The following is a 13,699-nucleotide window of genomic DNA, read 5'->3' as shown; positions in this document are numbered from 1 at the left end:
ACAGGGAGAAGACATAATCTCCAGTGATCTGAACCTCACTGCCACCAAACTGTAACCTGAAACTGCCCCTACTGGACGTCCATAAGTGAAGCAGCACTCGTATTTCAAGTATAAAACAGCCCTTCCCGGCTAGTCCACTCAATATTCATCACTTCACCTTTTCAACCCATTTGTTGCTAAATTAACGCAATCAGCAGAGGACAGCAAAATAAGTTAACATACAAAAACTGAGCAGATGCGATTCTGTAAAATACACAATTGGCATTTTTCAATTGCGATCTGAAACGATGAAATTTAATCTAACAATCCCTTCCCTCACTCCCTTACCTCCCACCTCTGCTCATCGCACCTCCAATGCGAACTCTAACTTGGGGGAGCCCACACTCTGCTGTGAGATCATTACGTTAAAATATTCCATTTTGATTTCTAATCGGTTAAATTACTTTTATTTGTTTATATCTTACCTCTGTCAAAAGTGTCTTTAAAAAAGAGGTGCAGTAGCCTGAAAAATGTAGGTAAGAAAACATCAATCTAAGAAAAGTGCAGTTAATAAAGTCCATCCTGATCTCCTTAACACACACTGCACTACCTTAAAACTCCCACGACCTTTTCGAGAAATCACATGTTTGTAAAACGGAATGGGAACTTGACTATTTTAACTCAATAAAACCCGTTACACAGTTAATCTGAAAATTCCTAAATATCTCTAAGTTGTTCAATTATCCAATGATTCAAATAAATATATAAACACTTATATAAAGTGTGTATGTACATGCAAAACAAAATTCAGAACATTCACTTTATCCAATAAAATACATTCTTATTATTTCAGATAACAGAAAAAAATGTAAATGACAGATTTAAGGAGAAAACTTTGAACTCTATGAAGTATGATTTCTTATCATCAAGCCTCAGCAGGGTAACGAGTAGGTACCTTCTTTGCCAAGCAGTGTGCTAATAAACGCTTTTGCACTGCAATACTCTGCAGACTAAATTCTGAAATCCAAACACTAACAAGAAAATACAGTAAAACGTCATCAAGACAGAACTGAGCTGGTAGGACAAGCCAAAAATCAGAAGACCACCCATCTTAGGAGGCAAAACTGGTGCCAGTGACAGAAAACCCTTCTCCCAATCCATTTTTAATTATGTGATTTCTTTTGTTATCTATACGGAATCTATAGCAGATAAGAAATTCAACGACAAAAGAAAATTAAAACAAGGTAAGATTAAAAATACCCACTAGCCCAAAGCGAGCTAATGATCAGTACTCTGTTTTTGAAAGGAGAGACATATATCACATTTTAAATGTTTTGTCAAATGGCTAAAATTATTTAAAGAAAAATAATTATATTATGCTTTAAACTTCTAAGCATTTTGTCGAAATATAATTATATTCTTTTAAATTTGAGGCTTAAGGCAATAAACTATCATCTAACCTGTGAGATAAGAGACAAGAACACATACATTGGTCTCCATCCCTGGTTCCTGGCGCACAGCTCCTAAACCCTTGGAATTTCCTACATGGCAAGAGTTCTAGCAGCATCTCTTGTTCTAATATTTGGTCTCTGACCCCATTCCAGACACAGAGCTCCTAAACCCCTTGAATTTCCTGGGTGACAGCAGTGTCTTTTGTTCTGATCAGGTGACTCTGGGAGGGCTCCTGGGTGGGGGCTGGTCACCAGAAGAAACAGAAAGGCCACAATGAGAAGCTCGGAACTTTCAGCCCTACCCCCCATCCTCCAGACAGGGGAGAGGGGCTCAAATGGATTTAATGACTGTCGTGCCTCCACAAAACTGCCAGAAGTGTAGGGTGCAGAGAGCTTCCGGGTGCCTGAACACATGCAGGTGCTGGGAGAGGGGTTTCCATGGAGGCTCCGGACGCCTCCCCGTACACCTTGCCCTGTGTGCCTGTTTCACCTGGACGTTCACCTGTATCCTCTGACACATCCTTACTGCAGGGCACTCAGCGAGCATCTCAGAACTGCGTGGTGTGGGGAAAACCAGAAGTGCTGTGAGGGTGGCAGTGAGAGTAAATGAAAAACACAGGAGGAAAATTGAGTCCTTCCTAAAACACAGCCCCTCTCCGCAGAGTTAACCCGAATGTCTCAATGCCAGCTTTAAGAGGAGTTAATAAGACTCTCTACTTTCTATTTCTTCCATCAATACGTACACTAACGCTTAGAATTTTGGTACATGAGATATTTTATATGGACACAAGATGAGTAAGCCCAATAATTTCAATTTTACAAATGAGAAAAAAATGAGACTCAAAGATGGTAGCTGCCCAAAGGCCAGCTGGTGGCAGATTAGGGACAGGGAACCCAGGTGTGTCTGAAACCCAAGCACATGCCTGTTACACCAGGGGCCACCTCCAAATTTTACCTTGTTTTGAAAAAGAGGTTTTGGGCTTGTGGTTATTTAGTGAATTCCCCATTATTGAATAAAGATGAAAGACCAAATGGAGGCCAATTTTAGTCTGAAAGAGTCTCTTATTCCAAGTTGTCCAGATATAAACAGGCTCATAACAGAACCTTATACTGAGGACACCGCTAACGCACGTGCCAAAATGAATAAGGAAGTCCCTCCTGAACATGTCATGAGGTCATCTGGGAACAATAAAAGGAAAACAAAAATAAATACAGAGTACTGAAGGACTCCACCGAGTCGATGCATTGGTTAGTCCCAGCACCTGTACAAATACTGACACACCGACTGCAAAGTCAGGGAGACAGTCCAGGAAGGACGAGGGTCCATGAACCTCAAAACCATAAAACTGAAAGCAGATGAACAAAAAAATTCTATTACACAAGTAATAACTCTAAAGAATTAAGAGAAACAGTGCAATATTAAACCAGTATGTGTAACAGCTGACACTGTACCTGGATCTGAGATCCCTTTTCTTGCCACTGGCTGTAATCATATACTTTGAAAGTCACTGATTTTCATAAAACAACTATTGATAAATAAGTAAAATACCCGCTGTTTTCCAACAATCAATATAAATGTATTTGAAACGTGTGAAAATATCTTAAGAGTCATAAAATTTTCATTTTACTGATGCTCACTTGCCTAAAATCCTATCTCAGGTTTCAAAATATGTTAAGCACTCTTACTTTGGGATCAATCCAAACTGTTTATTCAATATTCCTCCTCAACAGAAGCAAGGAAAGGAGTATTCTAGTCTCTCCCACTGGCAGCCAAACCAAGCAGAGCAGGAGTCTTTTTCTTAAAGGTAACATCACAAATAAAAGTTATATAATTCATTAACTGATTAAACAATTAACTAGGAATATATCCAACTTCAAATCTTACAGAGTTCATGGTTTTATCCTAACATTCACTCATTGAACAGATATTCACTGATTGTCTTCTATGTTTTAAAACCAAGAATAGACCTAATTGAGGACTGAGCAATGATCCAGAAAAACTCTATCCCTGCCCTGAGAGAATCCGGAGGCAAAGAGGCAAATTTCACTAAAATGGCTCATGTCTATAACATTAGCAACTAATTCACAAAAGTTATAGTAATAAAAGCTTTTAAATACAGAAAAAGAACTACAGCTAATTCAGCTTTCTGAAGCAACCAGAGCTTTCAACTATTATCCAAGTAAAATCATGCAACGGGCTTCACGGTAAATGGTACTCTTCTCCAGCTTAGCCATAGCAAGGACCAAACCATAAACCCCAGATGAGTGATTCACATCCGTGTGACACATGTGACGCTGTCCAACCACAAGGTTAACTGCGGTGTTACCATGAAGACAAAGACTTCTCGTCTGCTTGGTGTAACCCAGGACTGGAGGAGGAATGAGCAGAACCTTGAGTGGGGTTCCACTGTTTTGCCCGGGATGCTTTAGGCTCAGAAAGAACCCCACTGAGCTCTATCTTCAATGGAAACATAAAAAAACTTTCAGGAGAGGGAGAGAATGATTCTCTCTCTTTCCCAAATTACTGGCTTCTAAAAACTGGCTCGCCGGAAATCGTTTCTTTAGTCTTACGTTTAACTGGATTTTTTCAATGTCGGGAATCTCGCGTGGAATACATACAACACCACGAGGAATCTGCAGTTACAGTGACGTGTCCCCTCCGTCTCGCCAAGTGGCACAGCTCCAGGAGAAACCAGTCACACAGCACTGGTGCCTTCTGGAGCAAAAACAGGAAAGCAACGTGAAAGGTGCCCCCCACAACTGTGCCACAGTGATCTCAACAAATGTAATTAATCTGGACAATTTTTTTTTTAAATACATATGATTCTCAAAGGGAAACACAAAAAAAAAATCACAAATGAAAATTCTAAGTTTAAAGACATATATATAAAAAACCAAGCAGCTACTTCCTTAGGCCTAAGGCCCTTTTATTTACAACAGCAGCACCTCAGTCTCTCCCCTCATCCTACCTTCCACTCACTCCTCATTAATCTAAATCCCTGGGCAGGAAGGAGCTGAAAGCGAGGGAAGGATCCGGACGTCAGGAACACGCAAACTCAAAACCTCCAAGGGAATCGAACATTTAGTATCACTGCCAGGCACGGAGCATGGGATCTTACTGGTAGCCGGGTATTGCCCCGTTATTTATGTGGTATCTTTATGACAGGAAAAGTTAAGCAGGTCACAACGCGTTAGACTGTTAACGACATACAATTCTCTCACGAAACAGCCAGAGGTATGTCAACCCATGACATAGCACAAAACAGGAAGTCATCCTATTTCACTGAATGTGTTTGCATGGTTCAAAAATCCAGACTATACCGAAAGTTTTGCTTCCACTCCTGCCTCAAGTCCTGGTCCCTCATCTTCACTCGTTTTTCGGTAATCTTTCCAGTGTATTTATACAAATACTAATAAATACAAACAGACATTCTTACTCCCCACTTAGAGAAAAGGCACGAAACAGTATCTTCTGACCCCACACCTCGGTTTTTTAAGATCAATTTACCCTAGAGATCTCGCCACATCAGTACAAAGAGATCGTCTCATTCTTCTTCACAGCTGGAGAATCCCACTGTGTGGACATACCATGATCTACTCACCCAGTGACCTGTTATGTTGCTTCCAAAGCATCTTCTTAAGTGATACATTTTTCAAATCTCTTATTACTGCAAGAAAGTGAATTATAGATACCACAGGATTTGCTTTCTTAGACTTATAATACAACACGTTAGTGACCTACTGTTCATATTTTGTAAGAACCATCAGAAAAGTCTACCTCACATGGCTGCATCCTCTCCCCATCAAAGCTTACTGTGTTTATTACAGGACTTCTCAGAGCCTTTAATACACCATTATCCACTGTGAATCTCCCAAAAGTATTCCAAGTGACATTTCCCAAACTTACTCGGCTATAGAATGGTTCTTTGGCAAAACCTTCAACAGGTGTACAGTGTTCTGCAAAACAAACTTTAGCAAATACTGGGGTGAAGTTAGTAATTATTGTCATCTAGTTGGCAAAATATAAGACCATGAACTTTTAAGGAAGGCACAAAACCAAGCTGAGCTAAATTTTAGACTAGGCCTTAGCTGTGTTTTGGATTATAAACCCCTTTGAGGTCTGAAAGTAAAGCTATTTGATCCTCTCCTAGAAAAGGATGCATACAAGCTTAAATTTTTTCAGTTTCTGGTGACTCACGGACCCCCGAGCCCCTTCCACGGTCCCCATGGGCATGTCCATTTCAGAAGCAATTTTTAAATAGACAATGCTATGTTATCTATGGCACCATTAATACCCAAATGCCAGGACAGAGTTCAGAGCACTTTTCATGCCAAACTAATGAAAAACCAGCAGAGAACTCACCATGCGATGTTCTTGGTGCAAAGTGAATAAAGTCTACTCAAAGGGATCGTGTTGAACAATTAACAATATCAAGCAAAGGAAATCCTATTGAATAACTGTGAGAACTATTACAACAGGTGTGGTCTGGTTTCTCCACAGGTGTCTCTGATTTTAAATAAATACATTAGGATTAAGAAAGCTGATCTTTAATTCACCTTATACAATATGGAATCTCCTCTGGGATTTGAAAAATGCAATACATTTCATAGTTAGACAGTAGTATTGACTAGAAATATAATTCTGCAGCAAATGCAAACATGACCGTGTGAATGCCCAGGAGAAACAAAAAAAATTCTAGAGTTTTAAATGCAGATCAGAGAATCCCCAAGCATGATTCGAGTCCAGTTAGGGACGTGATCTGGAGAGAAGATGTACTGAATTGAAAAGGTGACACACGCAGGGCCACCACATCTGGATCTGAGGGTTCTGAGGGACACTCAGAGGACAGAGCCAGTGTGGGCGGAGGCCCAGCCCAGGCCCCTCTCACCCAGCCTAGCGCCAAAGCTGCACCTGCTGAAATTCAGACCCTCCTCCCTCCCTTCCCCTGAACCCCCACCCACCCACAGCAAATACTACAAAACGCAAAAGTTTTGAAAAAGAAAGGGTGTTTTCTAAGTCAAGATAATAGCCCAGTAGCCAAAATATAATAAAATAGGAACTTCTAATTTAAATTCTTTTTGTTTTGTTTTGTTTTGTTTTGGCAGGAGGGGTAATTAGGTTTATTTATTGTTATTTATTTATTTATTTATTCATTCATTCATTCATTTATTTATTTATTTTAATGGAGCTATGGGGGATTGAACCCGGAACTTCTAACTTAAATTCTCATAAAAATGTGTTTCTTCAGGACTTCACAGAAACGTCTCCAGCACTACCACAGAACTCAATGGGAAGAGAGAGTCTACTAGACGTAGATTAGCTTTATTCCCTTTTTTTTTGCTGAATACATCAATCCCTAAAGTGAGAGGAGTTCTGTGTGAGTATTTTCAGGATTTTTCCAGAATAAAGAGTAGTATTAGGCTGAAAATATTCTGTATATAAAAGAGCGGGCACCAAGCACAAAAGCACCAAAGGGTCAATTACACGCAGTGGGAAAGTATGCGAAAAATAGATTTTAAGTATCATCTTTTCCCTTCTTAGGCTCTATTAAGAGTACAGGCAAAGAAAAAAATTAAGAAAAAAAAATTTTTTAAAGAATATAGTCATCTTGCACACGGGAATCCACTTGCAAAGATACATCCAATGCCCCAGTTCCTAATCACAGATAATATGCAACTCAACAGCTCTCCACATCGAGCAAACTGGCAAAAAGCAGCAGAGCAGTCCTAGAACCCAGAGAGAGGATGATTCTATACTGCCTGACGTGTGGAAAGAATGAGGACCAAACTACACCGCTCGACGTTACACTCTACAAAGAAAAAGGAAGGATATTTAAAATATTAATGCATCTTTTCTATTCCGTTATGAAAGGTGGACTGTGTTTTACCCTTCACTATGATACTGTTCCCCACCTCCAAAAACAAACAAACAAACAAAAAACCGGTCTAAATACACTTATTAAAATCCAAACTATGGTTAAAGAAAACTTAAAATACTTAAAAATAAGCTCTTTGGAGAAAATCTGAAAATCTGCTTTAAATAGCCAAACTAGAACCTTTCTGTAGTGGCACATTAGCTCCAGATAAAAAATTCAAATCAATATCATAATCATGTTATCTTTCAAAACCAAGCTCTGAAAAAAAGTGTTTCACCACACTCATCATTTTTTTTAACACCTTTGTTGTGGTATGATTCCTGTAAACTACACATATTTCAGATGTATAATTTGATGAATTTTGATAGATGTCTACACCGATGACACCATCACCACAATCAAGATGGCTAACATTTCCATCACTCCCCAAGAGGTGCAAATCTCGAACTCCCAATTGATCCCTTCTCACCCTCATTCCCCACCATAACCATAAGTCTGTTCTCTATATCTGTGAGTCTGTTTCTGTTTTATAAATAAGCTCATTTGTGTCTTTTTTTTAGATTTCACATATAAGTGATACCCTATGGTATTTTTCTTTTCCTGACTTACTTCACTTAGAATGATGATCTCCAGGTCCATCCATGTTGCTGCAAATGGCATTATTTTACTCTTTTCTATGGCTGAGTAGTATTCCATTGTATAAATACACCACATCTTCTTTATCCAGTCCTGTCGATGGACATTTGGGTCGTTTCCATAAGTTGGCTATTGCATATAGTGCTGCTATCAACATTGGAATGTACGTGTCTTTTCGAATTATATTTTTCTCTGGATATATTTGGCCACTCTCATTTTACAGCAGTCATTTAAACTGTCTAGCCCATGTTAGGAAAAAGTCACTGTTGCGGAAATCTAGCTCTACTCCAGTCTGCTAGCCCTCTGCCCTCAGGGAGGCTGTCAGCAGGAGCACTGCCACCCTAGCCCGCCACAGACAGACCCCCTCATGGGTTACCGTTACACTGCTGACCCTCAAACATCACAGGTTCGATCTCCAGGACTCCACTTACATGTAGACTTTTTTTCAATAACTGCATACCACAGTTCTATGTGATCTGCCATTGGTTGAATCCGTGGATGTGGAACCGTGGAGATGAAGGCCGACTGGAAAAGTTCTATGTGGATTTTCGACTGCGTGGAGGGTTGCACCCTCGACCTCCGCACTGTTCAAGGGTCTGCTTTAATTACCAATAATCCTAAAAGTCTCCACAAGTTGTAAAATTCAATGAGTATCACTCAACAAAATACACTAAGTTGTCTGCCGACAAAAACAGAGGCAAACTTCATTGTCAGTTAGAATGTTGGAAGAGCTACCCACTTTGTACAGGAATCAAAAATTCCCTTGTTCAATAGGGGACTAAAAAGGAGGGGGAGACAGCCAACTGAATCTTTACATTTGTGAACACTGATCTTTATTACTTATTACATGCTTCTTGCAAAATCTGGAAATAATGTATGCATAAAAACTGATTAACTACAGAAGAATCTGTAATCAGTAAGAGGAAGCGATAATATGAGTCAAAAGCCACAATGAATAATCTGTAATTTTAACCCTAGGAATCACCTGCGTGTTCCCTAATATAAATGGCCTATCTTGCGAGTTGCAGGTACTATCGACTTTAAAGATCAAATTGCAGTAAAATACAGCGAGAAAGAAGGGGAAGGAAAGAGGAAGAAAAGCAACCCACCACAGGATGCTGACAAGCACAAGCAGCGAGGTTTTGAGTCCACCACAAAGCACTAAAATAATATATCAGGTTCCTCCAACACTAGGTTACTTTGGCTTTCGATTTTAACCTACTCAAGTAACAGGAGTCGGCGAGTGTAACAAAACACTCTATTTTCACATCTTAAGTTCTCTTAGAAGAAAACCTGTGTACATCCCAGGCTCAATTACCAAGTAAAGCAATTCTTCAGCCCGACTCAGCTGTCTCACGGTTTCATCTGGACTGATGACAGGTTAGCTGTTTCTCCCTTTATTACACTTCTATGGATGGTGGCCCAGAGATACCAACTATAAGGCAAAAAGGCAACTAAAATCCTGATAATATGCCTGGGGTGCATAATATCTCTAGAGCTATCAATACCTGGCCACAGAGATCCCCAAAGAACTGCATACTTCCAGATCTGCCAAACACCCTCACTGGCGATTACCACTGAATTCACATTGGGTTGGTAGTATCTTTCATTTCTACCAACTACTTTTGTAAGAGTATTTCTAACAGGCTCATGAAAATGTCTTAACTGCCACTCACAAAAGGAATTAGCAGGAATGCAAATACTATCACTGAATTCACTACACGTGACAAACTCAACAAGGTTAGGGTTCTGTCCACCTTGTTGCCTATATCCCCTGCCACCGAGGAGATACTGAATAGATACCTGTAAAATGAATGAAATCATGTAACAGTTATTAACAGAATTCTGTTAAATCGCACACTGTTTAAAACTAGAACATCTGAAAAACCTGGGAAACTGCTAAACAGTGATATTTACTGTAACAGGATTTACTCTATACCAGAAAACAAGAATGACAGTTCAAACCAGTTCTCAGGGAGGCCCGTGATGATGAGCTTTTGTAACACAGCAAACAAAAATTGCATTTCTCAATAAGCTACTTTCCACTCTATCCCAGACCCGCGATGAATGAAAACTACAGAATTTTAAGGGCAGAAGAAACCGTAGCACCTAAATGAGGAAACTGAGGGGCTCCAGTTTCAGAGTAACACAAACTGCCACCAATTTATTCAAAAAATTTCGCATGACTATATACCTAAGATAGCATTTTATGAATAATAAATTTATTCTACCTTTATTTTGACTACACTAAGCAGCTGGCTGGGAGTTGCAGGAATTATGACTAACGAGTATCATAATCTTCCGCTTCCATGACTTTCACTTACCAGGCGAAACCAGTGAGGAAGGAGTTAACTCTGTCAATGCCAACAGTCCCTCTCTTTCCAGTTTTCAAGCGACAGTGTTCTCTACTACTTAAGCCAACAGTTTTCCTTTCTCTCATTGACTTTTTAGACCTTAGGACTGCTTATTACATTTGATTCATATTATCAATGTATGCATGGTTACTTCTGTAGCCAAGTCTTAGCTTCCCAAGATTTAAGAGGTATAGCCCTCCAAAGTGCTCCCCTGCCACTCGGTTAATAACATGTTTGATAATCTCTTTGTCACTTGTCTCCCTCTTTTGAGCAGAGCTGGTTCTGTTGCATTGGGCACTGCAGGATAAGTTCTAAGTAAGTGTTACCACAATGAATGAATGAATGGTGTGGAAGGCAATGGCATTATCCATAAGCTTCTTCTGCAAGCTAAGGAGGCAAATCTGAGAATATATCATAGTTCCTCCCCAGCTTCATGAAAACGCAGACACTCTTTACTGAAGTGAAAATTTGCAAATAAATTTAAGAACGGCCCAGTGTACCTGATACACACTGTTAGAGGTGTTAAGAAATACATCCCAAACACAGTGTATTCAAAGGCCACACAAAGATTTACAGAAGATTCCTTAGGACAGAGGAGTTTCCAGCATTCCATTACCATCACCACGAGGACTCTTCCCCAAAACCACTGCTAAATGACTTCACTGTCTGGAGACTAAGTTCTTCTCCATGTTTTGAGAATTTATAGGAGAACATACTGAAATGACGAACGGCTAGTCTCCATGGCCCTTACAGTCATCTCTAAAAGGACAGGAGGTGGGGGCGGGGGAAAGTCAGTGAAATTCTTGAATAAAAGCACGTGAAAAGCAATTTTCCTGTTAGTTGTGACAGACTGGAAATTTTTCACTGCCACCTTCCCTCCTGTGCTGGTCACAAAGTGAGAGCTGGAAGTCGGAAAATTTCGAACACCTCTATTCCCTCTTCGAGTCAAGAACTATGAAGGGAGGAAAGAATCAGAGCCGTGGGGACCTATGCATCCCACATGAAAGCAGGAAGTCAGTTTAAGGAGCCCGGGCCGCGTGTCCAGCATCCCAGAGGTGAACAGCGACCTCTGCAAAGCCCACCCCCACTCCCCTCTAGCCCTGAAGCCGAAGCCGAAGCAGCCTCGGAGGAAAGGGGACACCTTCCTCTTTCTATTTGGCCTGCGGCAGGACGAGGCCTCGGTTTTCGCCAGAAGAGGAGGAGGAGGAGGAGGCGGACCAGGCAGAGCCAGCAACGCAAGGTAGCCTTGGCCGCGAAGGCAGGCGGCTCGTCCACGCGGCCGGACAAGTCCCCGAACAAAGCGCACCGCGGGCTGGAGGGGAGACGGGACACACGGGGAAGCCTCACCCAGCTCTTACCCACCGCCTGGGGCTTAGACAGGTGGAGCCGCGCTCCTCCTTCGAGGGAGAAGAGGATGGGTTTCCGAAGGGCTAACCTCAACTCCAGCGCCAAGGCCACCGGAACCGGGACGCGGGCAGGGAGAGCGCCCGGGAACGAGAGGCGAGCGCTGCGGGGAGAAGGAAGCGCCGGTCCGGCTGCTGGGCGGCGGACCCCGCGGGGTGCCCGGGTCCCCCCGGATGCTGGGAGCCCAGGACGCGGCGGCCGGGATGCCCGCGGCGCGCTGCCGGCCGCCCCACGCGGGCCTCCTCGGCGCCGCGCCGCCCGCCCCCTCGCCCTGGGCGGCCACACAAAGGGGCCGGCCAGGCGCGCCGGCCGCCGGGCGATGGGGGGGCTGGACCCGGGCGAGCTGCCGGCCCGCGGCTCCCGCCGGGCCCCCGCCTTTGTCCGCCGCGCCCCCCGCCGAGGAGCCCCGCCGCCCGCGGCGCCCGCACCCCGCTCGTTACCCGGGTGAGGAGCGGTCTCATCTGCTCGCCGGCGCCGTCCGCCTCCATGGTCGGCCCTCCAGCCCGCGGCGGCCGCTCCGGTGCTGCCCCGCGAGGTCTGGCCGCCGCCGCCGCAGCCGCCGAGAGCCGAGCGCCCAAGGGGAAACGAACGTGCGTCCGTGCGCGAGGCGCGCGCGTGGGGACAGCTGTGCGCGCGAGACGAGGGCGCGTGCGCGGCGGCCGCGGGGCTGCCTGTTTCCGGGCCCGAGGCCGCGGCTTGGGACGTGGAACCAGCACTGAGCGAGCGGGAGGCCGAGGCGGGGAGGACGGCGCTGCGGAGGCCGGGGGCGGGGCGGCTGCGGCGCGTCACCGCCCGGCCCCGCCTCCCGCGCCCCGCCTCCCGCGCCCCGCCCCCGGCCGGGCCGGCCCCCGGGCCTCCCAGGCGCGCCCGCGGGCTCGGCGGCCAGGCCGCGGGGAGGGGGCCGGGGGGCCGCAGGGGGCGGACGCGCCCCAGCCAATCGGAGGCTCTCGGGGCTCCGCAACACCCCCACCCCGCCACGCCACCGCTTCCGGAGGCCCGCCCCTCTTTGTAAAACCTTAACTGACCGAAACTAAGTGTGTGACTCGTCTCTCTAGTCGGAAGTGGGTGGGGGTCGCCACTGCGCTTAGCTCCTAACTGGCTTCTCCAGCGGCAGGAGGGGAGAAGGGCGCCAGCCCTTCCAAGGACGCTCACGGGAGCCCCACGGGAGCTAACGGGGCTGCAGTCTTCTTTTTCCTCTCAGTTCCGTAGGCACGAACCCCAACTCCTGGTCAGGTATCCTCGTGTGCTTCCCCCTGGCCGGCCACCACGGCGGCTCCCACACTCCAGTCCACCCTCTAGGGCACCTCTGAAACACCCACAGTTCCAGCTGGAGTTGGCCATGGTGCCTGCCACAGGGTCACTGAAGGATTAAGTGAATTTCCATCCGTAAACGTGGCTGACACGCAGCATGCTTGATTATAGGCATGTTTGTTAACTGGATTACCTTGCCTGCTTAATAAAAGGTAACAAAAGGGTTAGTTGAGAAGAGCTAAATCAGTGCTACGGAAGGAAACGTTGTATTACAGTAGGTCTGGAGCGCTTATCCTATCCACCTTAAATGGGATATTTAGTAAAGCCCTTTGTCAGAAATAGGTAGTTAATTATGCTGGCTGACTCCTTCCTGGTGTGGGTCTCAGTCCCCTTTTTCTTAAGATCCCAGAGAGTTCCTTTTAGGCGGGTGTACATTATTCACCTACTTGTGTAACGAGCAGTTGTGCTACCATTTAAAGAAGACTACAGTTAGACACTGTACGTTAATGCAAAGATACTTCATCTCTGAACTGCACAACACAACGGTAACTTTTCTGTCTGTTTCATTCACTGTTAATTACCAACATGCCTACAAGAGTGTTTGACTTTGTAGGTGCTCAGTACATATGCTAATTTAATGAATGTGGTAGGGGGGAGGGGGGAGGCCAACATCCTTTAAGACCTAGGAGCATCCTGGGACACAGCTGAGGAGGATGTGGCCAGAGTACTGACACAAGCAAAGTAGGAG

At 44.4% G+C, this 13,699-nt stretch overlaps 1 protein-coding gene across 8 annotated transcripts in view; it reads right to left on the bottom strand.

Moving 5' to 3' along the window:
* Positions 1-12,459, bottom strand: part of SLC4A7 (solute carrier family 4 member 7) — a 111,328-nt gene extending 98,869 nt beyond the window's left edge. For 3 of the 8 annotated variants that reach the window (XM_074345376.1, XM_074345380.1, XM_074345377.1), the window contains exon 1: positions 12,141-12,457. In XM_074345376.1, coding sequence (XP_074201477.1) covers positions 12,141-12,188 — 48 coding nt within the window. In that variant the 5' untranslated portion in view covers positions 12,189-12,457. Of the gene's footprint in view, positions 1-12,140 lie in introns of all 8 variants that reach the window. The other 5 variants (XM_074345378.1, XM_074345379.1, XM_074345381.1 and 2 more) reach the window with 3 other exon arrangements.
* Positions 12,460-13,699: the final 1,240 nt, after the last annotated feature.

This window comes from Camelus bactrianus, chromosome 17 (genome assembly GCF_048773025.1).
Source record: "Camelus bactrianus isolate YW-2024 breed Bactrian camel chromosome 17, ASM4877302v1, whole genome shotgun sequence".
Lineage (NCBI taxonomy): Eukaryota > Metazoa > Chordata > Mammalia > Artiodactyla > Camelidae > Camelus > Camelus bactrianus.
The sequence above is the reverse complement of the archived record's forward strand: the minus strand, read 5'-3'. Positions and strand labels throughout refer to the sequence as shown.